Source organism: Crocodylus siamensis, chromosome 5 (assembly GCF_052110815.1).
Source record: "Crocodylus siamensis isolate JL-2025a chromosome 5, ASM5211081v1, whole genome shotgun sequence".
Classification (NCBI taxonomy): domain Eukaryota; kingdom Metazoa; phylum Chordata; order Crocodylia; family Crocodylidae; genus Crocodylus; species Crocodylus siamensis.
Window position 1 is genome coordinate 72,852,256 of NC_143399.1, and position 27,035 is coordinate 72,879,290.

Here is a 27,035-nt window from a genome sequence, read left to right on the forward strand (position 1 = left end):
CTTCTTGTATCCTGTTTCATCATGATTTGCCCTGTGAATAGTTGCTACAAATTTAATGGCCATTCTTTAGTCACTGAGGGAGGTTTGTAGGTTCTGATGGGCCTAGGTCTCACAGCCAATAAGGTCTGTTGTCTTCCTGTCCAATCCCTCCTTTTTGCCTGTTATCTTTTTTACATCATTTTTTCTGCTTTAACGAGGCTATATGTGACAAACTTGCAGAAGGCATGAAAGTGAATGACAGCCAGCATGGCTTTGTTGTGCGCAGGTCTTGTCTGACCAACCTCATTTCTTTCTATGATCAGGTGACTCATCACCTGGATGAGACAAAAGCGGTTGACATCATATACCTCGATGTCCAGAAAGCCTTTGACCTGGTATCCCATGAGGTACTGATCAGAAAACTGGGAATGTCAAGTGGGTGCGAAACTGGTTGTGGGGTAGGACACAGAGAGTCCAAATGAATAGATCAGTGTCATCCTGGTGAGATGTGTGCAGCCGCGTACCACAGGGGTCAGTACTTGGCTCAGTGCTGTTCAATATCTTCATCAACAACCTGGATGAAGGGGTGAAAAGCCCACTGGCCAAGTTTGCAGATAACACCAAGATACGGGGTTGTGCAGACACACCGGCGGATAGGCTGCAGATACAAGCAGACCAGGACAGGCTGGCATGTTGGGCAGAATGGAATCAGATGAGGTTCAACATAGAGAAATGCAAAGTGCTGTATCCAGGAAGGAAGTACCCCTGGCACACCTACAGCTGGGCATCGCTAACATGACCAACACTATAAATGAAAGGGATCCGTGGGTAACAATAGACCCCAGCATGAATATAAGCTGGCAATGCAATGCAGTAGCCGCTAGGGCCAATAAAACTCTGTCACGCATCAATCGATGCATCTCCAGTAAATCCAAAGAAGTGATTCTCCCACTTTACTCAACATTGGTGCAATGGCAGCTGGAGTATTGTGTCCAGTTCTGGGCACCGCACTTCAATAAGGATGTGCTAAAGCTCGAGAGGGTCCAGAGAAGGGCCACCTGCATGATCAGGGACTTGCATGGCAAGCCATATGAGGAGAGCTGAGGGATCTCGGACTTTCCAGCCTAAAGAAAAGAAAGCTGGGAGGGGAACTGATTGCGGCTTACCACTATATCAGAGGCGTACATCAGGGGCTCAGTGAACAACCGTTCACCAGGGCACCCTGGGGAAAAACTAGGAACAAAGGCCGCAAACTCCTGGAAGATAGTTTCAGGCTGAACATTAGGAAAAACTTCTTCACAGCTAGGGTGTCCAGACTATGGAACAAGCTTCCCCCAGAGGTGGTGCAATCATCTACCCTAGAGGTCTTCAAGAGAAGACTGGACGATCACTTGGCTGGGGTCATCTGACCCCAGATGTCTTTCCAGGGGGCTGCTTCTCTGCTTCTGACATCACAGTATGCTCTGCCATCATTTCCAGTTCTTTGGCCCTCTTCTGCTTGTGACATCACTTACCGTCTTCATCCTAGTCATTTCAACCCTCACCTTCAGCCTTTGACGTCACTTCCTGTGCTGAAGCCACTCCTTTCTAAACATGGCTTCTCTGCCTCTGACATCTTTGACATCACATCCTCCTGACTCCAGATAAGATATACCCCATCTTTGTGACATCACTGAGGTCATAGATGCCCACAAATCCCATGGGAAGGTGTGGCTGTGGGGATGCCCTGTGCCGTGCTGCTGCTCCTGATTGTCCTTTACCTTCAAGGGGCAGGGAGCTGCCTCCACTGTGACCGACACTTCCTGAAGACCTTGGAGGTGCTGTTGGGGGAGGTGGTGCCACCCACAGTGCCACAGCGGGACACCCTGATTCAGCACCACATCGAGGCTTTCACCCAGCTCTACACCCTCCACCTCCGCGAGAAGCAGCACCGTGTGCTGGGTGGGCTCTGCCTTGGCAACCACCAGATACCAGGCTGGGCTGGGATCTGTGGGGCATAAGCAAGGGGCATCAGCTGGGCTAGGGGGCTGCCTTTTAACTCTGGTCTCCATTGCAGATGTCCGAGGGGTTCAGTCTCTGAAGTCTGCTTTGACCACATGGCTGAAGGGTGTCAAGGAAGAGCCCTGGAAAGGTGGGACAGAGGGTGGGATAGGATTTGGGAGCATCGGGGCCTGGCTGGGGAGTGCGTGGGCTTGCTGGGTAGTTTCTGTAGAGGGGTGGGCAGGCAAGTTAGGTTCGTGGGGGCGCTGTGGAGCAGACTGTCAAGGAGGATCCCTCATGGTGGGGGGGGCTGTTCTGTCCACTACCCCCCACCCTCCCCCCACCACCTCTTTCAGCATCCAGGTTCACTGGGCTCTGGACAGGACTGTGGGCCCTACCCCCTTGCAACCATATGGAACTGGCTGCCCCCATCCCAACCTGTCTGTCTCTCTACCCATGAGTAAAAGCTGGGGAGGGGATGGGGGCAGAGGCCTGAGCAGCAACTGGTGCTGCAGGGGTGGCTGCACCCCTACTTCCAGCTTCTTCTCCCTACCTTGGGATGGCCAGATCTCACCACAGGAGAAGCAACCAGGAACATTTTTAAGTCCCTGAATTAGGTAAAAATCTCTTCCCTGGCTCTTAGCACCATCTCCCTTCCCCTCCATGCTCAGCAGTGCCTGGCTCAGTTGGAGACAGTGGTAGTGGCAGGCAGGCAGGTTCTCCCACCCTGAGCCTGTTTCCAGACTGGCAGAGAAGCCCCAGGGAAACAGGGCAGAGAGGAGGAACTCTCCCATGGCTGCTTCTGTCCCTGGCTGAGTCTGGCCCACCTGCAACCCAGCTGGAGTGGGGCAGGAGCAGCTCTGGAGCTGTTCCCTGCCCCTGTGACAGCTGAACACAGTAGAGGCAGTGGCAAAAGTTGGTAGGGGAGGGGGAAAAAAGAAGGGACAGGATGTGCTGCTAAGTATGGAGGGAAAGGTGGTGGGTCTGGAATTCTTACCTGATTCAGGGACTTAAAAAAGTCACCGGCTGTTGCTCTCATGGTGTGCTCTGAAAGGGGGTATGACCGCGACTGCACCCCTTTTGGATCTGTCCCTGCCCCCTGCCCAGTCTTTCTGTCTGTCCTTGCCACAGGGGTGAACTTGCTGCAGCTGGCTCTGGCCCAGCAGCGTGATTCGCTCCTGTCCAGCCTGCGTGGTGCCCTTGAGAGATTTGCCAACCTTGGTAATATGCTGGACCTTCTTGAGAGAGTCTGCAACCCACACCCCACCTTGGTAACAGGGACCCAGGAAAAGACCAGGGCCCTCCTCTCTCTGTGTGGAGCTACCACATCTCTGGGCACAGCTTTAGCTGCATCCTCCTCCCATGGCAGCTGTCCTATTCTGGGGAGAGAGGCCCATGAATCAGCACCCACTGATCTTCTGCTTCCAGGAGCTCCCTGGGAGGGCTGGGGGGCTGGGGGAGGAAGGGCTATAAGTGCTGTGGGGGCTGGAGAAAGCTAGGGGCACTGATGGTGTCTCTATCTTTGCTTCTTTCCAGCCTGCTCAGAGGATTGCAGTAAGTGAGAATCCTCCTCATCCCAGCCTAGGGACCCCAACTCAGGGGTCAGGCCCCTGCCCCTTCCCCACATCCTGAATGAGGCGGTGCCCCACCGTGGGGCCAGATCAGGGCCAGTACCAGGTGTTGTCTGTTTCTGACCTGGGCCCCGTTACTATCCCAGCTGTGACCGAAGGGCCAGTCCTGGACTGCTGGACGTGTCTGCGCATCAACGCCCAGTGTTTCAGCGGGGAGCTGTGTGGAGGTACCCACAGGGATGGGGGCAGAGCAGTGTGGGAGCCTGTGGGGTGAGGCGTGGCATAATCTGTTTACATGGGGACCTCTTTTTTGGCATTAAGATTCACCAAGGCTCCCCAGGGGAGGACAAGAAATAACAGGCACAAACTGATTGAAGATTGCTTCAGGCTAAATAGAAGGAAAAACTTTACAAACCAAGTGCTGATGGTTTGGAAACAGGCTCCCCCCAGAGGTGGTACCATCATCCACCCTGCTGATCTTCAAAAAACATCTTGATGCCCATCTTGCTGGGGTCTTTAGACCCAGCAGTTTTTTCCTGCCCAGGTGCAGGGGTGCTGTACCTGATGATCTGTAACATGGGTAACTGGTGCCTCCCAAGTCTGGGGAGTTCACCAAGTTGCTGATGGGCTGTATGGGGGGGAGGTCCCCCTGTGGCTGATCGCCAAGCCTGGAACCACCAGTGGCGAAACTGAAAATGCATTTCCTCCAGCACTTCTGGTTTCACAGCTGGCACTTCCAGGGGGTGCACAGCCAATCTCAGGGGGTGCACGTGCAACCCGTACATGTCACCAATGATCTGTAAGGTCCCTTCCAGCTCCTAACAACTATGAAACTATGAAGATATGAGTGCCTCTTGGATGCTCACATTGGGAGTTGATTATCTAGAAACACCCTGCTTAGCACTCGGATGTGGCCACCTCTGGGGTGGGGTTGTTGGGGCTGGCTCATCTTAGCTGCCTGGCACAAAGATGCAGCTGGCTCTGGGTGTGGGTGGGTCCTGCATTGTGGGACTCTGGCTCAGCACTGTTCCCTGCAGAGGAGGACAAGTGGGAGGCGGAACGGAAGGAAATCATTCTGTACCTCTTCCTGGTGTGCGAATGTGTGCTTCTGGGGTCAGGCACCCTGCTGTGAGTCACCCTCCCTGCGTGCCCCTTCCCCCCATATCCAAAAGAGCCCCTTCAGACACCCCACAAAAGTCTGGCTGGGCTGGGCTCAGCACCAGTATTGAGAGGAGGGTGGCCCTTCCCCTGCACTTGGACACACACATACGCTGCCTTCCACACCAGACCCCACTCCCCTGCCAGACTGGGAGAGAACCCAGGAGTTTGGGCTTTCAGCCACCCCCTTCATTAATCCATAAGACCTCACTCCCCTCCCTGTACTGGGTAGGACCCAGGCATCTGAAGGCAGGGCAGGTGCTGACTTCTTTTCTCCCAGGTACTGTGTGTGCTGGCGGCTCCGCCGACGTATGTGGAAACAGGCCTAGCAGGCCTGAAGGTTGGAGCTATTGTGGGTCAGGGATCCAGGGACTGTTGGCATCAGTTGGCATCAGACCCAGAAGCAGAGGTGGGCAGGGGCACAGTCCTCCCCACCTCCCCCCAGCCTCAGTGTTGTGGACATAAAGAACTGGTGCAGTTTGTAGACACAGAGTGGTCCTTATTGGGAAGAAGAGGGGCTTGGTGCAGGTGGGCTGGGAGCTGGACTATGCCACCAGGCATGCCTGGAGGACAGGGCACAGCCTCCAGGTAAGGCACAGAAGCCAGCAGGATAGTTGATGGCAGTAGGTGGGTTTCCCCCTTGAATTTCCAGCCGGGTAAAGTGGTGGTGGGGGGTGTCCATAGCAGAGCCCTGTGGGGTGGATATTGCTTTCTGTTCCCCCAGCCTGTTCCCTCCCTGTAGGATCCCAGTATCAGCTCTGGAGACTTGTTAGCAGCCTGGTCCTCCAGTACTTGATGTTTCTATGGGGAAGAGTGATCAGGTCAGATGGACTGACTGCTAGGGACTGAACATATACGGGACCCCTTGCCTAGTGCTAAGATGCAGCAGCCTTTGGGGTGGGATGTGTTAGAGGTTGGTTATACAGAAACCCTCTCCACCCGGTGCTGAGATACAGCCATGTCTGGGGTGGGGTGTTAGTCCTGTTCTCACTCACCCAATGACCAATGCCAGGAGGAGCACAGCACTCATGATGAGCACCAGGGAGATGCCAGTGCGGGCGATGTCTGGGCCTGGAGCCTGGGGCTTGTACCTCAAGGAGAGTCGCTCCTGGGAGTCCACTGCAGAGATTGGGACAGGGAATGGGATTTATGAACTGTCAGTGGCCCACTGCTGCCCCCTGCTGGTGCCACCACCTACCAGCCTTGTGCCTCTGCTGACAGGCATATTGGATCGTGGAGGCTCCAGGACACCAGCTTGGATGGGTACCCACACTGCTCCCCAAATAACCCAGCACCCCCTGCCCCTCTCACCAACCTGCCCAGCATCCCACCTACCAAGGCAGCTGCTTCTCTGGAGGCAAACAGCCTTGCCCTTGACACATGATTTACAGTCAAACACATTGTACCGGAGCCAGTCTGCAACAGGGAGAGAGCAACCCCAGCTCCATCTCTGCCTGCCCCACAGCAGCTTGTGCCCTCCTGGGCCCTGACTGGGGGGCAGTCTTCTCTGGGGGAGGCTGACTCTGCTCCCTGGCATTGATGTCTGTTGTTCTTACCACACTTCTCAGGGTCACAAGCTGCAGAGCGAGAGAATGAGACATTGGTGGTTGCTCAGAGCGGGCACAGGGGTGGGGCAGGGTGAGGCTAGGGGAGAGCCCAGGGGGGTTGGGAACCTTTCTCCTGATGCTCCTGAAGTGCTGATTTCAGCTTCAGTGTTGTTTTGCTCCGGTACTCCACCAGCTCATCTAGCAGTGCCTGGTCTGAGGATAGGGTGGGGGTAAATGGAAGCAGGAGCACTGGCTGGGGAGAAGTGCTGGCTGGGGAGCTCCTAATTGCTCTTGCCCTAGCACAGGGTGCTGTGGGACCTGGTCCTCACCTGTCAAGGGGCTCTGGGCCAGGGCAGCTGTGGTCTGTCTGACTGAGTGAATCAGGGCATTCACTTGGTTCAGAGCTGCAGGGGAGGGGGAACATTAGTACATGATCCAGAACCCCCATCCCAACAGCACCAGGACACAATCCAGGTTGCTCCCCCTTCCTCCCCATCATAGCACCCCTGCCCTATTTCCTATGACATGAACCCCCTGTCCATCTTACATCTTTGAGCATGGCACCCTCACCCAACCCCTGCCCCATCCCTCATGGCATGTTGCACCCATGACCCAGAAACACTTGAATACGGTTATCCAAGAGCCCAGAGTGTCAGCACTCAGGGTAGCACCTGGGCTTCCTGGCTTCCAGTCCCCTGGATATAATCTCCAGGCCTTTCTCCTACTTGGGCTGGAGTAGAACTCACATGTCTGGAAGAGGCCTCTGAACCACTCTGAGTGCTCTAATCAGAGCCTGTTCTGTAGGTGAGGTTATGAGGGCTGGGCACCTAAGGGGGATACTGTTAGGCTGTTGTGCCCCTTTTCCTGGATTCCCTACGGCAGACCCAGCCCTTATCTGTACCTGCTATACCCGCAAACTGGCTGGTAGCATAGTGCCGGAAGAAGTCACCCTCCATGCCACGCAGCAGGGCCTGGGCGCGGGCACGCAACCGGCTGTCGTGGATCTGCCGGGGCACCAGCCCAGTGCGCAGAGCTGCAAGGGCCCCCCGCACATCAGCATCACACTGCAGGCAGCTGTGGGTGCCCACAGGCAGCAGCCCAGCCCAAAGCAGCAGGCGCAGCATGGCAGTGGAAGGCAGAACCCTGGCAAGGCGTGACTTCACAGTGCTGCCCAGCACCAGATGTGACACAGGGGAGGTGGTCCATGAGTCAGAGACAGGGCAGGATGCTGAGGTAGGTAGGCCTGTAGGGCTGTTCTGAGCAGGGAGAGGTTGTTACAGATTCATTGCTCTTTCCTCCTTAGTGGGGGTATAACACACAGTTTACCTGCAAACACCAGGCATTGCAAAAAAATAGTGCTGGAATTGGGATCCTACCTTGCAAGGTGCTGGCCAGGGCCCTTAGTGCTGGGACTGGGACCCCTTCATGCCAAATGCTGCCCAGGGCCCTTGGAGCCAGGATTGGGAGGCCCTTTTTGCCAATCATGGACCAGCCCTGGGACTGTGGCCCCCACCCCCAGGTCAAGCACTGCTCTTAGAGTTGTGATAAGGGCTGCCCTTATTCAAGCAACTGCACAGGTACCTTGGAGCTGTGACTGGGGAAACCTCTTGTCTTAGGTATTTGTCAGGCTCTGTTACCCTGGGACCAGGGTCCCCCGTCACTCCTCTTATGCCATGTGTTGCTCAGGGCCCTTAGAACCAGCACTGGGGGTCCCTTAATGCTAGGCACTGCCCAGATCCCTTTTGGCTGGTATCAGGGGATCTCTTACATGAGGTGCTGCCCAGAGCCCTTTTGGCTGGCATTGGGGGTCACCTTGCCTTGGGCACTGCCTGTGCCCTTTCAGTTCAGACTGGGGGGGCCTCCTCACACTAGGTGCTGCCCAGATCTCTTTCGGTTTGGATTGGGGCTTCCCTTGTGCCAAGCAATGCCTAGGGGCCCTTGGGTCTGAAACCATACCAGGTGCCACTCAGGGCCCTTTACACTGGGATCTCAGGGCACCGTTATGTCAGAAGCTACCCAGGGCCCTTGAGGCCAGCACTGGTCCCCCCCATCCTCCTGTTTGTAGCAGGTTCTGGGGACCCTACATGCCAAGCATGCTCAGGGCCCTAGCAGTGAAGGGTTGTGCCCCCCCCCCTTGTACTACACATTGTCCAGTGCCTTGGATCTTGATAGGGGGCACCCGTCATGCCAGTTGGAGCCCAGGGCACTTTAGGCTCTGATCTGTCCCTCCCTGCCATACTAGGCACTGTCCAGGGCCCACAAGTCCAGTGTTTTGAGCTCCCCTCATGCTGAGGAGTGCCCAGAGCTCTTGGGGCAGGGATCAGGAGCCCCCTTGCACTGGATGCTACCTGTGGCCTATGGGCATGAATCGGGGGCCCCTCACACTGGGTGATGCCTGGGGCTCTTGTTTCAGGAATAAGGGGCTCCATATGCCAGGCACTGCCTAGGGATTCTGGGGCTAGGATGGGGCTAGGATCCCTTTATACCAGGCATAATTAATGACCCCATGGCCATACTGGATGTCTAGGGCTTTTGGGGTTATGATAGGGCCTCTTCGTGCATGACACTACCCAAGGTCTTCGTGGCCATGATTGAGGCACTCCCATATTAGGACTGCGGGGTGGGGTGGGAACGGGGGTGAGGTGGGGACGTGTCTCTGTACTGGGCACTGCCCAGGGGTCTTTGGTCTGGGATTTTGGCCCCTCTCACACCAGGCACTGCCCAGGGCCCTGGGGTCAGGAGTGGGGCTCCAGTCCCATGGAGTTCTGTCCCAGGACCTTGAGGATCAGGGGCCCCTTGAAATGGCACTGCTGGTGGTTGTTTGGTACAGGATTTGGGCCTCACTTGCACAGGGCACTACTCAGGCTGGCAACAACATCCTTCTCTCAAAGATTCTGTATCCTAGGGACCCGTTTGACAATTGTGGTAAGGGACACTGAGGGTTAAAGTGGGCATGCCCCCGTGGCAGAGGAGGGGAGGAGAGTTGGGTCTCCAGACCCATGTGTACAACTGCCAAGCAAACAAGGAAGACAGCTGGAGATGTTTTGATCTGTTTCAGGGTTGAAACTTGCCCTGCAAGGCACCTGTGGGGAGCAGGTGATGAGATACCCCAAGTGGTTTTTGTCTGGGTTGGGGAGACCAACACATGCCTGTAGATTTCCTGCTTTCAGAGTTTCAGGGGCACCAGGTAAGGTGGCTATCATAGAGGACAGTCTGGTTGTCCTCTGTCCTCTATTGATACAAAACCTGATGCCTTTATGTCCTCTATTTTCTCTTGAAGAGAAAGAGAGGACATAAAGGTGTCGGGTTTCGTATCAATAGAGGACAGAAGACGAGTAGCAGAAAACCAGAACGTCCTCTGCGATGACCACACTAGCACCAGGCACTGCTCAGACCAGGGCAGGGACAGTCCTCCCTGAAAGAAAGTGGATGCAATCCCTGTGAGCTGAGCTAGACCAACTATCCAGGTGAGATGCATACGAACATGGCTGGTAAACACACTAACAAGCACACTGGGAAGATGTGTGAAGCAGACAGGCTCCATAAGTGTTTGTAAACCAATGCCAAACTCAACCCACCTTAGATGGAGCCATGGGAAAGGAGTGGGAATTGTTTAGCAGAGATGGTGACTTCTGTTGTTATGCTACACCAGCCATCCAGGGAGAGGAGCAAGAGGGCAAAGATGGGGAAGATGCTGAAGTCACCTCACAGTGCTGGAAGGGGACTCTCCTGCCCAGAGGACCTCTAGCACCACGGGTGGGCATTTCCCAGAGCCTCCCCGGGTGCATCCTGTGTCAGCCGCCCCTCTGCGTGCCCTGGGAGGGGAACAGAGCCAAAGTCCCACCGGGAAATAAAACGGCAGGTAAACGTAAGCGTGTGGAGCGCCTGCCCCAGGTCGGGGAAGGGACCGGGCCTGGGGGGCGAGTGGGGGAAGCTGAGGGCCAGGACACCTGGGCTCCCTCCCAGTTCTGGGTGGGGGAAGGGAGGGGAGGAGACAGGTGGGCTAGTAAGGGAGGGGGAGCTGGAGCCAGGACGCCTGGGCTCCTCCCAGCTCTCCCAGGGGCGGGTGCCCGCGGGGCCGGGCCGCCTGGCCGCTCGGGACAGCGCGGCGCCCCGCAGGCTGGACAATACGCGCATTGAAGCCCCGCCGCACACACGAGTCCATCCACCCAGAGCGGCCGCAGCTGCGGCTCCGCCCCCCTCGCCCCGCCTGCCCCGAGGGCGTGGTCAGCATGCTTCCCCCTATCACAGCCTCTCTGGCACTGCCTGCCGCGCTGCCATTGGTGGGAGCCCCTCGGGGGCGGGGCCAGGGCACCGCACTCCTCCCCCGCGGCCCAGGCTGAGGGGCCGCAAGCGGGGGCGGGGCTGGGGCGCGCGGGCCTCATCCGGGCGCTCTGCTTCCCCACCGGAGGCCGCCGGGCTCAACCTCAGGGCGCCCTTGTGCAGCGCTCATTTGCATACGTTGGTATATATTTACATATATTTGCATAATCGCCCCCTGAGCGGCGGGACTGGCGGCCCGCATGTCGCCCACGCTGGTGTCCTGTGTCTGAAGGGACCGAGGCGCCCTTGCCCCGGGGTCGGGACCCCGCTCAGGTAACCTGCGGGGCGGCCAGTGCCGGGCAACCCCTGGGCTGGGCTGTGGGGCAGGGACCGCCTCGTGCCCCGGGGGTTTGCAGTGGGCGCGGCTGCCCCCCGGGCAGGGTCAGACGTGCTGCCAGGGAGGCCCCCCCCCCCGGCACCGTGTCTGGCTCTGGGGGATGTGGTGCCACTCAGATCTTCCTGCGGGCGCGGCCAGGGCAGGGCACGGCGAGCGTTGAGGATCTTTGCTTTATGACCAGGGTGTGTGCGGCGCAGGGCAGGGCTGGGGGAGAAGGGCACCGCTCTGCAGAAGAGGGAGCGGGAGGGCGCGCCAGGCCCTGTGTGTCCAGCTGCCAGCCCACGTAGTTGTGTCATCGGCCCCCCAAGCTCCCCACACGCCTGGAAATTTGGCGGCAGGGGAGCAGTGGCAGCACTAACAGCTAATCCCTTAGTGCCTTATTTCCAGACCTGTGGGGCACAGAACATGGCCAGCGCTAGATTGTGTCAGCATGCAGGGTTTGGCTGGCGTTCAGTAGGATCTGGTGCGTGGGGCTGGGGCAGCATGCTGGGTTGCAGCCACCGGCCCACCCTGGGTGCCATCCCTGTGCGGGGTCTGGCCCATGAACTGACCCTGTGCACTTTTCTGGCCTGCAGGGCCAGAAGGTCGGTATGGCATATGGCAGCGGGGTCAGAGCAGGGGTTTCATAGTTTCTGGGGTCAGAAGGGACCTGAGTAGATCATCTAGTCCGACCCCCTGCCATGGCAGGAAAGATTACTGGGGTCAAACGACCCCAGCAAGGTGTACCTCTAGCCTCCTCTTAAAGACCCCCAGGATAGGAGCCAGCACTACTTCGCTTGGAAGTTGGTTCCAGATCCTAGCCGCCCTGACCATGAAGTAGCGCCTCTTGATATCTAGCCTAAATCTACCCTCTGCCAGCTTGTGACCATTATTCCTGGTCATTCCTGGCAGTGCTCAGGGAACAGGAACTTCCCCAGTGCCTGCTGATCCCCCCTGACTAGTTTGTAACAGGCCACTAGATCTCCCCTCAGCCTTCTCTTGTGGAGGCTGAACAGGTTCAGGTCCCGTAGCCTCTCCTCATAGGCCTGCCCTGCTGCCCCCTGATCATGCGAGTGACCCTCCTCTGGACCCTCTCCATGCTGTTGACATCCAGAAGGGGTCTGGCAGCCGGGGCACCTGGGTTACACCCCAGCTCTGTGATGAGAGCAAGGCTGATGGGGCTGGTGCGAGAAAGCCTGGGTACACACTGTGGTTCATAGAGGGAGTGGCTGGAGCAGGTGATTGTGGAATTTGCTCTCTGCCCTGCCAGATCCACCTGTGCTGGGTCCTGGCCAAAGGGTGTGGACTTTACCTCCTCCTCTCCATTTTAGTGCATGTAAGAGACAGTCCCGGCTTCAGGGTAGGCAGGATGGGGGTGGCTGGGGCAGCCTTATTAGCTGAGGTGCACTCCAGTGAGGGAGCTCTGGGCAGGGGGGAAAGACCTCCCAGTCCTGCTCACAGGCCCTGCCAGCCCAGTCCTAGGGGCTCCCTACCCAGTCCTGCCAGTGTCCCTCACCCATGACCTGCAGCCCCCGCCTCTCAGCCTTGGGCTGTTCCACAGCGCCTCTGCTTCAGTTTTGGGCTGTTTGTGTTTGATGAGCTGTACATGCCTGTAGGGGCTGAATCATGCTCAGGCATATTGCATAGACCTGTCTTTGGCAGCTGGGATTCCTGGGTCCTAGCCCAGGTCTGGGAGGGGAGTGGGGTCTGGTGGCTTGATGCAGGGGGGAGCTGGAAGCCGGGAGCCAGGGCACCCAGGTTCTGTGCCAGCTGTGGGAGGGATTGGGGTGTAGTAGTCAGTTGGGGCAGGGAGGGGCCTTGGAGACAGGACTCCTGTGTTCTCCCCTCCCTGGTGGAAGGGGGGGAGTTGCCGCATGCCGGCTTGTGTGAGCGGCAGCTCCAGCCAGCTCCTCCCCAATCAGTGGCAGTGACGCGGTGGTGACCTGCCAGCTGCTTGCTCTGCGCCCGCGCGCTGCGGCTGCCACCGCTACTACCACCACCGGAGCCCTGCCGCAGGTGAGGGGCTGGGGGCAGTTCTGGGAGGGAGCTCTCCCACTGGGGCTTCCTGGGTACCCCCAAGCCAGGGTAGTGGCATGGGGGGTTAGTCCATAGGCTGCTCTTGGCACTGGGTCCCCCCATTCTGAGGCACTGGGGGAACTGGCCAGTGGGGAGTGGGGAGGAGGCTCCCCCCTTGCTGAAACCAGGTGTTGGTTTTCCTGGGGGCAAACAGAGCCCCAGTTCCCCTCCCCATTACAGCACCTGCAGGTTGCAGGCAAGCTGAGACCTGCCTGGGTGTGGGGGTGGGGAGAGTGCTAGCACCAGGGCACTGGAAAGTAAACAGCAAGTACCCCCTCCCCCCAGGCAACCCTGCCACCCAGTGGGCATGGAGGGAGCAGATTACAGAGAACTCAAGTGTCCTGGCTTCCACCTGTGCTCTAACTGCCACGGGGACTGGCATAGTATTGCAGGATCTCTAGGGGTGCCAGGCAGTGGGTATGTTAGTGGAGGGAGGCATCTCTGAGGGTATGGAGGGGTGGTACCTTGGAGGAAGTTTTCCAGGGGGCCTGCAGCTTTGTTGGAGGGTGTCTTGGGGAGCAGGTTCTTGTTGGGGTTTTTTGGGGGAGACTGGGGTTGTTTGGGCCCCCTGGGTTGACGGGGGCTGGATCTGTGTTGTGGAGCCTGCTACTGGGTGGTTATTGTAGGCTCTTGATGTGCTGGGAGCTGTCAGGCCCACTTTGCTTTCATAGATGTCATGGCTGTTCTGGGGAACCTGCTTTGGCACCTAGGGTTTTGCTTAGTGGGCTGGTGTGTTACTCTAGGGTTTTGCTGGGGCTGTCAGGTATCACAGAGGCTAGGGTGATATGGTAGGGTCTTCCAGGGACTGGGCAGGTAGAGCTGTTTCCATGGGATCTCTAGGGGCTGAGGTGTTATGATGTGCTCTTCTGGGGGCTGTGATGTTTTCATATGGTCTCTAGGAATTGGTGTGTTGTGGTAGGTTCCCTTTGGACTTGGGGGGGTGAGCTCTTTTCCTGGGGGCTTCCAGGGCCTGGGTGGGTTGTTGCATTTTCTTGGATCTCTGGAATATCAGGGGGAGGCTGGGCTGAGCTGTTTCTGCAGGGTCTCCTAGGGCCTGGGAAGATGGAAGTCTTTCTGGGGGGTTTTGGAGGTGTCACTGTATCACCAGGCTTGTCTGATCCTATATTTCCTTGCAGCTGCAGCCAGGACTCAGCCAGAGGGCAGCTGGTGCCAGAGCCATGGCGAAGCGGATGCCTCCTCAGGATGAGGCTGAGCGCTATCTGTTTGTGGACCGCAGCGGGGTGGGCGGCCTGGCCACGCAGGCTGACTGGACGGCCAAGCGCCTGGTGTGGGTGCCCTCGGAGCGGCATGGCTTTGAGGCAGCCAGTCTACGTGAGGAGCAGGGCGATGAGGTTCTAGTGGAGCTGACTGAGACGGGGCGCCCTGCCCGGGTTCCCAAGCATGATGTGCAGAGGATGAACCCCCCCAAGTTTGCCAAGGTGGAGGATATGGCAGAGCTGACCTGCCTTAACGAGGCTTCTGTGCTGCACAACCTCAAGGACCGCTACTACTCTGGTCTCATCTATGTGAGTGCATGACCCTGGTGCCTGCCACCTGCATCTTTCCAGGGGACTAGAACCCAGGCACCCTGATTCCCAGACATCCTTGCTCTAATCACCCCACTCTCCTTCAAAAGCAGGAGGAGAATCCAGGCATTTGCACTCTCAGCCTTTTGCTCATGTCCACCAGACCCCAGTCCTCTCTCAGAGCTGGGAGAGAACCCATGAGTCCTGGATACCAGCTATGCTTCTCTAACCCTCCCAGATTCCATTCTGCTCCTGAGTTATAGGGAGAACCCAGGTGTCTTGGCGTCACAGAGGGGCCTTTCTCACCCCTACCCCCACCCCCACCCCAGGCTAGTGCTGGTGCTGCTAGGGAGTGGGGCAGATGGCATGTCCATGCCTGGCCAGCACAGTGTACGTTACCAAGGCATATGCCACTGCTGTAGGGAGCCCTGGGGCCATGCTGTGCTCTGCTGGGTATCGAGGTGGGGGAGCCCAGGGCAGGCCTGACTCAGCGCCAGAGCTGGGCGGCACTCCAGCTGGACAGGCCCAACCTGTTTGGCCAGAATGGAGGCAGTGGCAGCAGCACCATGGGGATCGGGTGGTGGGGGGCAGGAAAGCCTACCTGAGCAGGGGAGGAGTGAGTTGCACAGGTACCCCCTCCTTCTGCCACATTTAAGGGGTCTGGGCTCACAGAGAGGGAAGAGGCCCCCAAGGTGACCCCTGACCCAGCTAGGTCTCCTACTAGGGATCCCTGCTTAGTATCCCATGGTGTCAGGGTCCCAGGTGGGAGCAGGAGACCCCTGAAAAGCAGGGGCTGGGGTCCTTTCCTGTGTGTGTGTGTGTGTGTGTGTGGGGGGGGTCCCACTCAGTGCTCTCCTTCCCCTGCCATCAGAGCCTTCCCTTATAGATTTCATAGATTTCATAGACATTAGGGCTGGAAGGGACCTCGGGAGATCATCGAGTCCAGCCCCCTGCCCAAAGGGCAGGAAGTCAGCTGGGGTCACAGGATCCCAGCAAGATAAGCATCCAATTTACTCTTGAAGGTGTTCAATGTAGGTGCTTGAACCACCTCCGCTGGCAGACTGTTCCAGACCTTGGGGGCTCGGACAGTAAAGAAATTCTTCCTTATGTCCAGCCTGAAACGGTCTTGCAGGAGTTTGTGACCGTTCGACCTCGTCATCCCTTGGGGCGCTCTGGTGAACAAACGTTCCCCCAGATCCTGGTGGTCACCCCGATAAACTTATAGGTGGCCATCAGATCACCCCTGAGCCTACGCTTTTCCAGGCTAAAGAGTCCCATGGCTCTCAGCCTGTCATCGTAAGATCTGTTTTCCTGACCTCTGGTCATGTGCGTGGCTCTCCTCTGGACTCTTATGCTAGGCCTGAGAAATAAAACTGACTTAGGCACTGACCAGCCCCTGCCGGAAAGTGCTGAAACGCTCCCTGCATGGCTCAGAAATCCCCATGAGTGAGTAGTTTTTCACCTAGGAGTATAATCCCTTTGGCCAGAGCAATTCAGAATAAAGCCCAGGATCTGCCCCCACCTCCCAGCAGTCTAACTCAGAAAGACCTGCTCCCCTCCTAGAGCAGGGGCAGAACCAAGGACTGTTGCCCTCCTCTCTTCCCTAACCCCCACTCCTCTGCTAGGTTCAGGAGGGAGAGAACCCAGGTGTCCGGGCTCCACTGTTCTGTCCTGGCCTGTGAATGCCTCCCCTCCCCCATGCCTGCTGCGCCAGCCCTGTGCCGGGCCCCTTGGCTTGTACCCAAGCCCTAATGGTTGGCAGGGCTGGTAATGAGGGCAGAGGGGCGGAACCAGGACACAGGGGTTGGGGGGAGGGGGCATCTCTGCTTGGGCCAGAGTGTGGGGTCTGGGCAATGCTCAGGGTAACTTCCACCTCCCTCCCCACCTCCCATCCAAGTGGAGGAAAGGGCAATTAGTATTAAATTGGCCCACTGCTGCCCATCCCTGGCCTGGATAATTCTGAGAGGAACATAGACATCCTGGCTCTCAGCCCCCATCCCCAGCTCTAATTCACCTTCTCTGAGCTGGGAGAGGACCCTGGTCTCCTGTCCCCCTGCATGGAATGGGAAGGCTGGGGATGGATCCCCTTCCCCCTCCCCCCATGCTGTGCTGGCTGGGGCACTGTGCCCAGCATGGGAGGGAGGTGCCTGCCTGCTGTTGTTGGGGCCTTTAATTACCCACAGTTAAGTACAGAGCAGTCGCCATAATTACTAAGCCACTGCAAGCTGCACACTCAGCACATGGCTAGACTTGGACCTGGATGCCTGGGTTCTGTCCTAGCTCTGAGGGAGTTTAGTTGTATTGGAGCACTGTGGAACCAGCACTGGGACAGAACCTGGCATCCTGGCTCCCAGCCCTCCTGCTCTAATTGCCAGACCTCACTCCTATCCCACGGCTGAATTACAACCCAGACATCTTGGCTCCCAGTTCCCCACCTGCATTAGTTCCTGCAAGACCCCAGTCCCCTCCCCAAGCAGGCTCCATGCAGCTGTGTTGTGATGGCCCTATCTCTGCAGACATACTCGGGGCTGTTCTGCGTGGTGATCAACCCGTATAAGGTGCTGCCCATCTACACGGAGCAGATTGTGGACATGTACCGGGGCAAGAAGCGCCATGAGATGCCACCTCACATCTACGCTATTTCTGAGGCTGCCTACCGCAGCATGCTGCAAGGTGGGTATTGCAGGAGGGGCATGGGAGGAGCTTGATGGTAGAAGTGGGGAGGAAGGGCTTTTTGGGGTGGAGGAGGGAGGTGTGCATGCATGCACATTACTGCCTCCTCTGGGGTGTGTACGTTGACCTTCACATCCTGGTGGGAGAGGAGACATAACTGTCCCTGCTTCCCCTTGGTGGCCATGGTGGCTGGTATTGCCTGGTGTCATGAATGCTGGGATGGGGTCTGAATTTTATGATGCCTACTGAGCCAGCTGTGTGTTCAGAAGTGGGGGCAGGGTATGAGTGGCACCGCTGGGAAAGTTTCTGCAGCCTCCTGATCACCCCCTTCTCTGTTCCCTTGCAGACCGGGAGGACCAGTCCATTCTGTGCACGTAAGTGCTATGCTAGGCGTGGGCTGATCTGAATGGGAGGCTAGTGGGGCATTGGGGGGTGCATGTGTGCCATGGTGGTCTGGTGGGGAGTAAATGCTATGACCTGGGCTGGGTGCTGTGAGGCTGTGTGGTGGGTGTCATGGGGTGCTGGTAGGAGATGGTTGTTGTGGGATACAACATAGGCCGGGCACTGTGGCCCTGGCTTGGGTGCTTTGGGGATCTGTATATGTGGGGCTGCCTGCTATGGGGTTGGGCTAAACACACCGCTTTGGCTCCAAGAGGGCAGTGCTGCCCCCATGCCTGCAGCCCTGTGCTGTTGCAGGGGAGAATCGGGAGCTGGAAAGACAGAGAACACCAAGAAGGTGATCCAGTACCTTGCCCATGTTGCCTCTTCCCACAAGGCCCGCAAGGAGCACAGTGTCCCGGTGAGTGCCCACCTGCCTGCCTGGGCATGGCTGCATGCTGTCCGGAGCCGGGGATGTGTGGTGTGGTATGGTGTGGTGTGATGTAATGTGACCCACCCCACCCCACCTTCATACTCTATGGGTCTTGCTTCTGGTGCCCCTTCATGGTCCCCTATGTGTTGCCCTGGGAATTGGCTGACCCTGGAGAGGGGAGCCCAGGGGAAAGCCCAGTAGACTGTTCAAGAAAGTGCCAAGAGCAGGGGAAGGGAACTGGGAGACCTAGATTCCTTTTCAGGTGGTAGCAGCATCTCAGTGCTGGGCTAAAAGTCCCTGTTTAACTAGCACTTGACATGCTGCACCCCAGAGGCAGCCTCATCTCAGCACCATATGAAAAGTCCCTGTATAATCAGCTCTGATATGCCCCATCTCGGCGCCAGCCCTATATTGACCCATTGTGGAAGCAGGGCACTGTGGGATACCCCTTGCTTCTTGTGGTAACCTCCCATCTTGTGTGTCTCACTGCCCCCAGCTGGAGAATCCCAACCCAGGGAAGACCCAGGCAAGTTGACACACTCTGCATGCTGGTGCCCTTGTCTTTCCACATTTCTGCCCCCTGCATGGCAACTCTGGGGACACTGCACTGAGTTGGTGTTTCAGTGCAGTTCCCTTTGGTTCTTTTGCTGGAGGATGTGGGCAGTTGTGATGGCAGTGAATACACCAGCATTAGGTGTTCTCTCACAGCTGCTGTGGCTGTGTACCGGTGTCAGTGCAGCCACTGGCCCCCCTCTTGCATTTAGGGTTAAGGGAACAGTGGTCTGGCTTACTTAGTCCTTAGTAGGAGCGGACAGACATAACAGCTGATGCTTCTTCCCTGCGGCAGCTCCCCTGCCTCTTCTAAGTGCTTGAAGGTGATAGCTGTCCACAGCTAGCATGTGTGCTTTTTGGAATGGCTTCTGCACCCTGGGAGCACGAGTCTATACTCCTGGGTCCTATCCCAACTTGGGACAGGGAGTGAAATCTAGTGGGTTGAAGCAGGGGGCTGGAAGCTTGGACTCCTGGTTTCCCTCTCAGCTTTGGGCAGGGGGTGGGGCATGGTGGGGTAATGCTGACAGCCGGGAACCAGGGCAGCTGGGTTCCTTTACAGCTCTGGGTGGGGTGGGGCTGTGGATAGGTGACTCGTGCTGGGGTAGAGGGGAGTATGGGCTCCAGGTGCAGGGTGTTCCCCCCTCCCAACCCTGTGCCTTGTGCTGCATGGATCTGATTAACTCTTTGGTTTTTGTCTGTGTCTGTTGGTGCCTGTTCCCTCACCCCTGTTTGTGTCCTGTGCTGCACCCCCTCCAGAGCTCCAGCCCTGGCTCCTACGTGAGTAGCTACAGTGTTTGCCCACCCCATTGCCCACCCCATCATCCGCTGCTTCCTCGTGTATTCCTAGTGTTTGTGTTCAAAACTACCTTCTGGCCTGTAAAGCAGCACCCCCATCTGGCTAGGACAGGAATAGCTGGTACCCACTCCAGCCTGTGCTCCAGTCCCACAGTGCTCTGTGGGGAGCTCCCCAGGCTGCCCCAGCCAGTGCTCCTGCTCCACTGTGCCCCTTGCGGGGAGCTCCCCAGCCCTCCAGCCAGTGCTCCTGTTCTACAGCAACCCTTTTTGGTTAGGGCAGGAGTAGCTGGAAGCTGGGCATGATGGGTTGACAATTTATACCTGTCCCCAGGGTGAGCTGGAGCGGCAGCTGCTGCAGGCCAACCCCATCTTGGAGGCCTTTGGCAATGCCAAGACTGTGAAGAATGACAACTCCTCGCGCTTTGTGAGTAGGGCTCCTGCTGGGGAGAGTGGGGCTGCCAGCTGGGAGGAACCAGGGTGCAGGGCTGGTTATAAATGGACGGCTTGGTGGGGCAGGGCTGGCTGCTGGACCTGGGAGTGTGAGGACTGGCTTGGTGTGTGGTCAGCTTGGTGGTGCCACAAGTCATGCCTGGCTGTGGGGTGGGGGAGAGGCTCTTCCAGTCCTTGTCAGCCCCATTTGTCCCTCTGTTCCCAGGGCAAGTTCATTCGGATCAATTTTGACGTTGCTGGCTACATTGTGGGAGCCAACATTGAGACTTGTATCCTCTGTGTGGGGCAAGGCGTGAGGTTGGGGCTGAGTGGCTGTTGGGGTACATGGGCTGGGGGGGGAGTTTTGGAGGCTGGGCCCAGGTCCTGCATCTCCTTCCTTGACCGCATACGGTTCAGACCTGTTGGAGAAATCGCGTGCCATTCGCCAGGCTAAGGATGAGCGAACCTTCCATATCTTCTACCAGCTGCTGGCTGGGGCTGGCGACCACATGAAGGGTATGGTCCTGTGCCTCCATGGAACCCAGGTGTCCTGCCTTAATCCACCAGACCTTATTCATCTTCCAGAGCTGGAAAAGGACCTGGACATTCTGGCTTTCCAGGCCCCCACCTCCTGCTGTAACCACTAGGCCTCATTTCTCTTGATACCAGTTTCCAAATACCTGAAGGCTGATTACAGAGAGGATGGAGATGGGTTTTTCTCTGTGGTGGTAGGGGAAAGGATTAGGAGCAAAGGAAATTTAGGTTGGAGATTAGGAGGAACTTCCTGACTGTGAGAGTGGTCAGGCATTGGAACAGGCTACCTAGGGAAGTTCTGGAATCACCATCTCTGGAAATTTTCAAGAGCAGGTTGAACAGATACTTGGCTGGGATGCTTTAGTGAGGGATGAGCCTTCCTTGAGCAGGGGGCTGGGCTAGATGACTTTGACTTTGTGAGGTCCCTTTCAGTCCTACTTTCCCATGATTCCTAGGATTCCTGCCTGATTCCTTGCTGGCTCCATGAGCCCTATCTGGACTCAGTGGGAAACACTGGTTGTAGTGCTCTCTATCCCATCCCATGGAGTTGGGGTTGGTATGGAGGAAGGTCAGCCATGGAGCTGCCCCATGTGTTCAGTTGGAGGTGGGGGAGCATCAGAAGGCTTCAGGGCATGGGTTTACCTAGTCTGTCTCCCCAGGGGAGCTGCTGCTGGAGCCATTCAGCCAGTACCGGTTCTTGTCCAATGGGGCACTGCCCATCCCGGGCCAGCAGGACAGGGAGGTCTTCCAGGAGACGCTGGAGTCCATGCGCATTATGGGCTTCTCTCATGAGGAGATCCACAGTGAGTCTGTGGGGCCCAGGCAGGGCCCATGGTGCAAGGGTGGTGGCCAGGTCAGGGATACAAGGAGGGCAAGCACTGCATAGGGTCCCTCTGAGGTGCAGAGGGGGCTGAGCAGGATGCCCTGAGGCAGGTGGGTTAGGTTGGGGGTTCAGATAGAGGGTGGGGAGCTGTGGGGTAGGTTGTGGGTATAGGCTTGTGGTTGGGGTATTGGATGGAGTGTTTGGGGGCTGTGGGGCCGTGGGACAGGCTGGGGGTATGGGTGAAGCATAGGGGCTGGGGCTGTGGGTGGGGTGCACTTGTTCCTCATGGCCCCTGCCCCTCAGGTATGTTGCGGATGGTGTCGGCTGTGCTGCAATTTGGGAACATCGCCTTCCGCAAGGAGCGTAACTCAGACCAGGCCTCCATGCCGGATAACACTGGTACGGGCGGGCATGGCTATAGATTGGGGGCATTGGGTTTTGGTTGGGGCTGGCTGGAGCAGGGGAAGGAGAGAGAGAGGCCTTTCCTCTCCATAGGCTGCTAGCCCCAATCTAGCTGGGGGGTGGGTGGGGGGTAGTGGTACTAGTTAGCTCAGGGTGAGGCTAGGGGCCGTGTCCTCTAGGACAGGAGCTGGCTGGCTCCCGTATGCAGCAGGGGCAGGGGTTTGTGGGGCATTGTGCTCTGGCACTGATGTGCCCTGTGCCCCCAGCTGCCCAGAAGCTGTGCCACTTGCTGGCTCTCAATGTGACTGAGTTCTCCCGTGCCATCCTCATGCCCCGCATCAAGGTGGGGCGCGACTATGTACAGAAGGCACAAACGAAGGAGCAGGTGAGCCTTGGGCAGGGCTGGAGGGATTGGAGGTAGAGCAGGGCTTGAGGGGGTGCTCTGGGGCCAGGGGAAGGTGGGTGCAGGGCAGTGGGGGGCAGGTCTGAGGCCAGGGTACAAGAGGAGTATGTGCAGCACATGTCCCACCATCCCTCCCCCAGGCTGACTTTGCCATTGAGGCTCTGGCCAAGGCCACATATGAACGGCTCTTCCGCTGGCTGGTACACCGCATCAACCGGGCACTGGACCGCACCAAGCGCCAGGGTGCTGCGTTCATCGGCATCCTTGACATTGCTGGCTTTGAGATCTTTCAGGTGAGGTCCCTACATCCTGTAGGGGATCCCTTGTCCTCTATCCCCACCATCCCACTGGTAACCCCTTCATGTCCTAGTGCCTCTGTACTCCCTGACACCACACAGATACTCCGTGCATCTAGATTCCTCTTGCTCACCTACTGAACCCTGCTGTGTCCTCTGCACCCGGGTTACCATCCACGAGCGCCTACCTTTACCAGCATCTGCCACCTACCTGGCTTGGAGACGCCACATGCTCCCTGCTGTGCCCCTTGGCCCTTCATGCACCCCAATCCCTCACAGACACCTCCATGCACCTTGTTGCCTTGTGGCCCCTAGACACTCTGATACTCCACAGACTGCCCCATACAGCCCATGAAGCACAGCCCATATGCCCCCAAACCACATGGACTCCCCTGTGTACCCCACGCACCTTGGTACACTATGCTGACCCTTCGTGCCCTGGCTCCCAGATCCTAAGAGACCTTCATATACTCCAGAACCCTCTGTGAGTCCTCTCCATAGCTCTTTTAGCACCCCCAGGTGGAATATACCCATCCTTCCATTTGGTGGTTGTTGCACCCCTAACATGTGCTCCCTCTGCAGCTGAACTCCTTTGAGCAGCTGTGCATCAACTACACCAATGAGAAGCTGCAGCAGCTCTTCAACCACACCATGTTCGTGTTGGAGCAGGAGGAATACCAGCGTGAGGGCATCGCCTGGGACTTCATTGACTTTGGCCTCGATCTGCAGCCCTGCATCGACCTCATTGAGCGCCCGGTGTGCTGTGGGGCAGGCTTGGGGCAACATGGGGCAGGCCTGGGGTTACTGTACTGTGCTATGGGAAGCAGGGTGTGCAGGCTTGGCAAGGAATGCTGTGTTGGTGGTGAAGGGCAGGGGGTGCTGTGCTATGGGGCTGGGTTATGGCAGATCAAGAGATGGCCCCTGTGAGGCAGAAAGCAGGGTGCAGTGTTTGGCAGGCAGTACCATGGGACGGGGAGTAGGGAAGGAGGGGAAAGAGGTCAGTTGGCATCATGTCATGGACGTGGGGTAGGAAGAGTAACAAGATGTCCCATGTGGGACAGGAAGTTAGGGCACTGTGTTGCAGGGAGGGAGTGTCCTGCTGTGAAGAGAAGGGTGGGAGATGCTGTGCTGTGGGGGGCAGCATGGGTCCCTGTGGGTTTGGCATGCCAGGGTAGTGTGTGACAGTGTCTCTTGTAGGCAAACCCTCCTGGGGTGCTAGCCCTGTTGGATGAGGAGTGCTGGTTCCCAAAGGCCACAGACAAGAGCTTTGTGGAGAAGGTGATCCAGGAGCAAGGTGCTCACCCCAAGTTCCAGAAGCCCCGGCAGCTGCGTGATAAGGCCGACTTCTGCATCATCCACTATGCCGGGAAGGTGGGCTGGCATGCTGGGGGTGTGTGTGTGTGTGTGCATGCGTGCGTGTGTGCGTGCCATTCTAATGGCAGGCTGCCCCCAGTGGACTGTTATCCCACTGCAGCCACTTGTTGCAACAGGAAAAGAAGAGTGCCTAGCCACTGACCCCCAGCTCTAACTTACTAGATCCCCCATTCCTCCCAAAACTGGCAGAGAGCCCAGGTTAGCCACTGCCCCCAACTCTAACTTACTTGATCCCCCACTCCTCCCAGAACTGGCAGAGAGCCCAGGTGGGCTGTCTTCTAGCCTCCATGCTCTAACCCATCAGACCCTGCTCCCCTTCCTCAGCTGGGAGCAAACCCAGGCACCCAGGTATCCAAGTGTGTATGTGTTGGGGGCTTCTTCCTTTTACTCTGCCTCCAACCCCAGGTTCAGGGCTGGGGTGTGGCCCAGTGTTGACCTTCTGCTCTCCACAGGTGGATTACAAGGCAGATGAGTGGCTGATGAAGAACATGGACCCCCTGAATGACAATGTGGCCACACTTCTTCACCAGAGCGCTGACCGCTTCACTGCTGAGCTCTGGAAGGACGGTGAGGCCTGGGGAGGCTGGGCAGGGCTGGGGCTGGGGCATTTGAACCCATGAAGAACACTCCACACAGTTGTCCTTACACAGACACTCCACGGGACATTGCCCCTACTGATAGCATGTAGCTATTGTGTCCCAAGGGAGACCCCTGCCTCTGACACCCTTTGGCTACTCTCTGTCAGCATGGACTCTCCCACCGGAGGCTCTCCAACATCCATGGCCCTTCCCAGTAGTCACTGTCTCCCCTAACAGAAACCATCTACAGTTGTCTCTCTCACCCCAGCAACTCTTGTGGCCACCCCCCAGAGAGGCAACTCCCCTGCACAGACACTCCCAGAGTAAGGCCCCTGTGGACAAGCCCTATTACCCCCAACCATATACCATCCTGTCTCAGGGGCCATAATGAGGGTCAACCCCTCTTCCCAAACATGTACCAGGTCTGGGGTCCTATCCCCTCCTGGCAAGGTTGTCTCCTTACCCCTGAACTCTACCAACCCCGCAATGCCTCTGAACTAACCTCCTTGCTCTTCTGCTATCTCCACTCCTCACCTCACTGCTTCCATCCTGGCCTGTCTATCCTGCCCTCCCTCTACTTCCTGTCTCATTTGTCTGCCTGTCTCTGGCCCTGCCTGTCTGTCTTCTACCTGTCCATCTTTTCTTGTCTCTATTGTCCTTAACATCTTGTGTGTCTTCTGTTTGTCCATTCTCTGTGCCCCTGCCCCTGCCCCTGCTCTGGCCTTGGCATTGGCCTCTCCAGAGATCCAGAACATCCAGAAGGTGTATTTCTTTGACAGCTACGCTGTGGCACCCCCAGGCCCTGGTGAAAGTACGTTTATGCTCTGCCACCACTGCCATGATCACTTCATCCCACCCTCTGCCAGGACCCTGACCTTGGGGCAGGAATGAGGCAACCCCAGGGCAGCGATTGGGGTCTGGGGTGCTTGAATGGCCTAGGTCTTGGGGTCAGAGTTGACCTCCCATGAAGGCCAACAGGGTGGGAGCCCTGCAGTCAACCCTCTGCACCACTTTTCATCCTCCATCCATTTGGGCTTATGCAAGAAGAGGTTGCTTTGAGGGTTGTAACTGCAGGGGTTGCAAGGCAGAGGGGCTGTGGGGAGTGCTTGGGGCTGTGGGCCAGGCACTGCATTGGGGTGGAGGCAGCAGGGAGTGCTGTAGGAGACCTTTCCAATTCCCCCTGACCCTCCCGTCTTTGCCTCAGTGGACCGAATTGTGGGACTGGACCAAGTGAGTGGTATGGGGGAGATGGCCTTTGGCTCATCCTACAAGACCAAGAAGGGCATGTTCCGCACTGTGGGGCAGCTCTACAAGGAGTCGCTCTCCAAGCTCATGTCCACCCTGCGCAACACCAACCCCAACTTTGTGCGCTGCATCATTCCCAACCATGAGAAGCGGGTGAGTCCTGTCCTCTCCCTTCCTCTGCCAGGCAGCACGCTAGTGCACAGGGTGATGACGGGGACCTGCTTGCACCAGTCCAGCCTGACCTGGGTGGGGTGTGATGGGCCTGCATCAGCTGTTGCATGTGGGATGGGTGTGTTAGCCAGAGCCTTTGGGTGGTGGTAAAGGGTGTGCTACCCTAGGGCTAGGATGTACAAGGGGGCATGCCTAGGGGGTGGCTATGTAAGGGCATGCACAGCAGTGAGGGGATAGTTGCTAATGGTTGTGAAACCATGTTTCCCACATGAGGCTGGTCTGGCTGCAGGGGCAGGGGTGTCCCTGCTGGTGGGTGCATGCTGGTGGCTGTGCAGTGGCATCAGCACTGACCCCTGTCCCTGCCCTGGCGGGCTGTCATGCAGGCTGGGAAGCTGGAGCCCCACCTGGTGCTGGACCAGCTGCGCTGCAATGGGGTGCTGGAGGGCATCCGCATCTGCCGTCAGGGCTTCCCCAACCGCATCATCTTCCAGGAGTTCCGTCAGAGGTAGTGCCCCTGGCCCCCTTCCTATACCAGGATACCTTCTGCCCAGACAGACTGCCAGCCCCTCTACCCTAGGACAGACCCCTGAATCGAGCCCTCCCTGTCCTGGATCAACCCCAGAAGCCAGTCTAGCCCCAGTATCCTGGCCCTTCCTGGCCACCCCCCTTCCCAGTATGCATCCCACCCTGACCCACCTAGACAGACTCAAATACCCCAATATCCTGCCCCCCAACTCCTACTGATCTATATATCCCAATATCCTGCCCTGGCTCAGACCATGCTGAGGAGGGGTGGATCTGTAAGGCAGGGGATGGTGCCATGTCATCTTTGAATTCACTGTCTTCCCTTCCACTCAGGTATGAGATCCTGACACCCAACGCCATCCCCAAAGGTTTCATGGATGGCAAGCAGGCCTGCGAGCTCATGGTAAGGGCAGGGTGGGGCAGGCCAGGGCTTCAACTTCATCTCCCAGCCTTCACCATCCAGCTGCTGCCTACCCAGCCACCACATACATTCACCTTTTCATTAATCCTCACCCCACCAACCTGGCTTCCTATCGCCCATCCACCACCTACCAGCCATGCTTCCACCCTCATCCAGCATTTCCACTGGCCCTCCTGTCCAGCACTGTCCATCTGCCCAGATGGCATTTCACACTGCCCACCCACCAGCCCCACCTGTAGGGATCAACCCCGACCCCTTATCATCTCACCTTCAACTACTGCTTCCTTCTTACAACTCCATCCTTCCCTTGTCTCATCACTCCCTTTTATCCCTCTGAGCATTGACACTCCCCTGCACCTCCCACCCAATCCTCCCCTTCCCTTCATCCACCCATCTCAGTGTCCACTTCCCCATTTACCTGCTTCTCCATCGCCTCCACCGCCAGTGGCTCAAGTACCCAGCTGGCCGCTGGCTGGGCATGTGCTGGGTGGGTCCCCAGGCAGGTGTGGGTGTGAGTTATGGTTCCC

The 27,035-nt window shown here is 57.5% G+C and overlaps 2 protein-coding genes across 7 annotated transcripts in view; both read left to right on the forward strand.

Moving 5' to 3' along the window:
- Positions 1 to 1,700: 1,700 nt before the first annotated feature.
- IZUMO3 (IZUMO family member 3) lies at positions 1,701 to 4,662 on the forward strand. The gene is made up of 5 exons (XM_090049770.1): positions 1,701 to 1,920; positions 2,036 to 2,110; positions 3,091 to 3,180; positions 3,677 to 3,757; positions 4,568 to 4,662. Exons 1-5 carry the CDS (start codon positions 1,701 to 1,703, stop codon positions 4,660 to 4,662), a joined length of 561 nt encoding a protein of 186 aa, XP_089905896.1.
- A 5,932-nt stretch (positions 4,663 to 10,594) lies between these two features.
- LOC149864259 (myosin-10-like) overlaps positions 10,595 to 27,035 on the forward strand; it is a 32,475-nt gene continuing 16,034 nt past the window's right edge. Inside the window, exons 1-20 of one of the 6 annotated variants that reach the window (XM_090049010.1) lie at positions 10,595 to 10,831; positions 14,087 to 14,476; positions 16,993 to 17,149; positions 17,496 to 17,523; positions 17,846 to 17,948; positions 18,457 to 18,486; positions 19,269 to 19,289; positions 19,639 to 19,731; positions 19,963 to 20,026; positions 20,154 to 20,252; positions 20,930 to 21,073; positions 21,397 to 21,492; positions 21,762 to 21,880; positions 22,039 to 22,191; positions 22,777 to 22,950; positions 23,392 to 23,565; positions 24,021 to 24,135; positions 25,351 to 25,544; positions 25,946 to 26,067; positions 26,421 to 26,490. In XM_090049010.1, coding sequence (XP_089905136.1) covers positions 14,129 to 14,476; positions 16,993 to 17,149; positions 17,496 to 17,523; positions 17,846 to 17,948; positions 18,457 to 18,486; positions 19,269 to 19,289; positions 19,639 to 19,731; positions 19,963 to 20,026; positions 20,154 to 20,252; positions 20,930 to 21,073; positions 21,397 to 21,492; positions 21,762 to 21,880; positions 22,039 to 22,191; positions 22,777 to 22,950; positions 23,392 to 23,565; positions 24,021 to 24,135; positions 25,351 to 25,544; positions 25,946 to 26,067; positions 26,421 to 26,490 — 2,304 coding nt within the window. In that variant the 5' untranslated portion in view covers positions 10,595 to 10,831; positions 14,087 to 14,128. Of the gene's footprint in view, positions 10,832 to 12,812; positions 12,891 to 14,086; positions 14,477 to 16,992; positions 17,150 to 17,495; positions 17,524 to 17,845; positions 17,949 to 18,456; positions 18,487 to 19,268; positions 19,290 to 19,638; positions 19,732 to 19,962; positions 20,027 to 20,153; positions 20,253 to 20,929; positions 21,074 to 21,396; positions 21,493 to 21,761; positions 21,881 to 22,038; positions 22,192 to 22,776; positions 22,951 to 23,391; positions 23,566 to 24,020; positions 24,136 to 25,350; positions 25,545 to 25,945; positions 26,068 to 26,420; positions 26,491 to 27,035 lie in introns of those variants that run through there. The other 5 variants (XM_090049013.1, XM_090049011.1, XM_090049012.1 and 2 more) reach the window with 5 other exon arrangements.

Bases quoted from the DNA above. Each gene is read 5' to 3' on its own strand.
- IZUMO3 (XM_090049770.1), top strand. From the start codon at position 1,701: ATGCCCTGTGCCGTGCTGCTGCTCCTGATTGTCCTTTACCTTCAAGGG. The intron at 3,181-3,676 runs GTAATATGCTGG...TTACTATCCCAG, and splicing joins TGAGAGATTTGCCAACCTTG to CTGTGACCGAAGGGCCAGTC. The intron at 3,758-4,567 runs GTACCCACAGGG...TGTTCCCTGCAG, and splicing joins CAGCGGGGAGCTGTGTGGAG to AGGAGGACAAGTGGGAGGCG.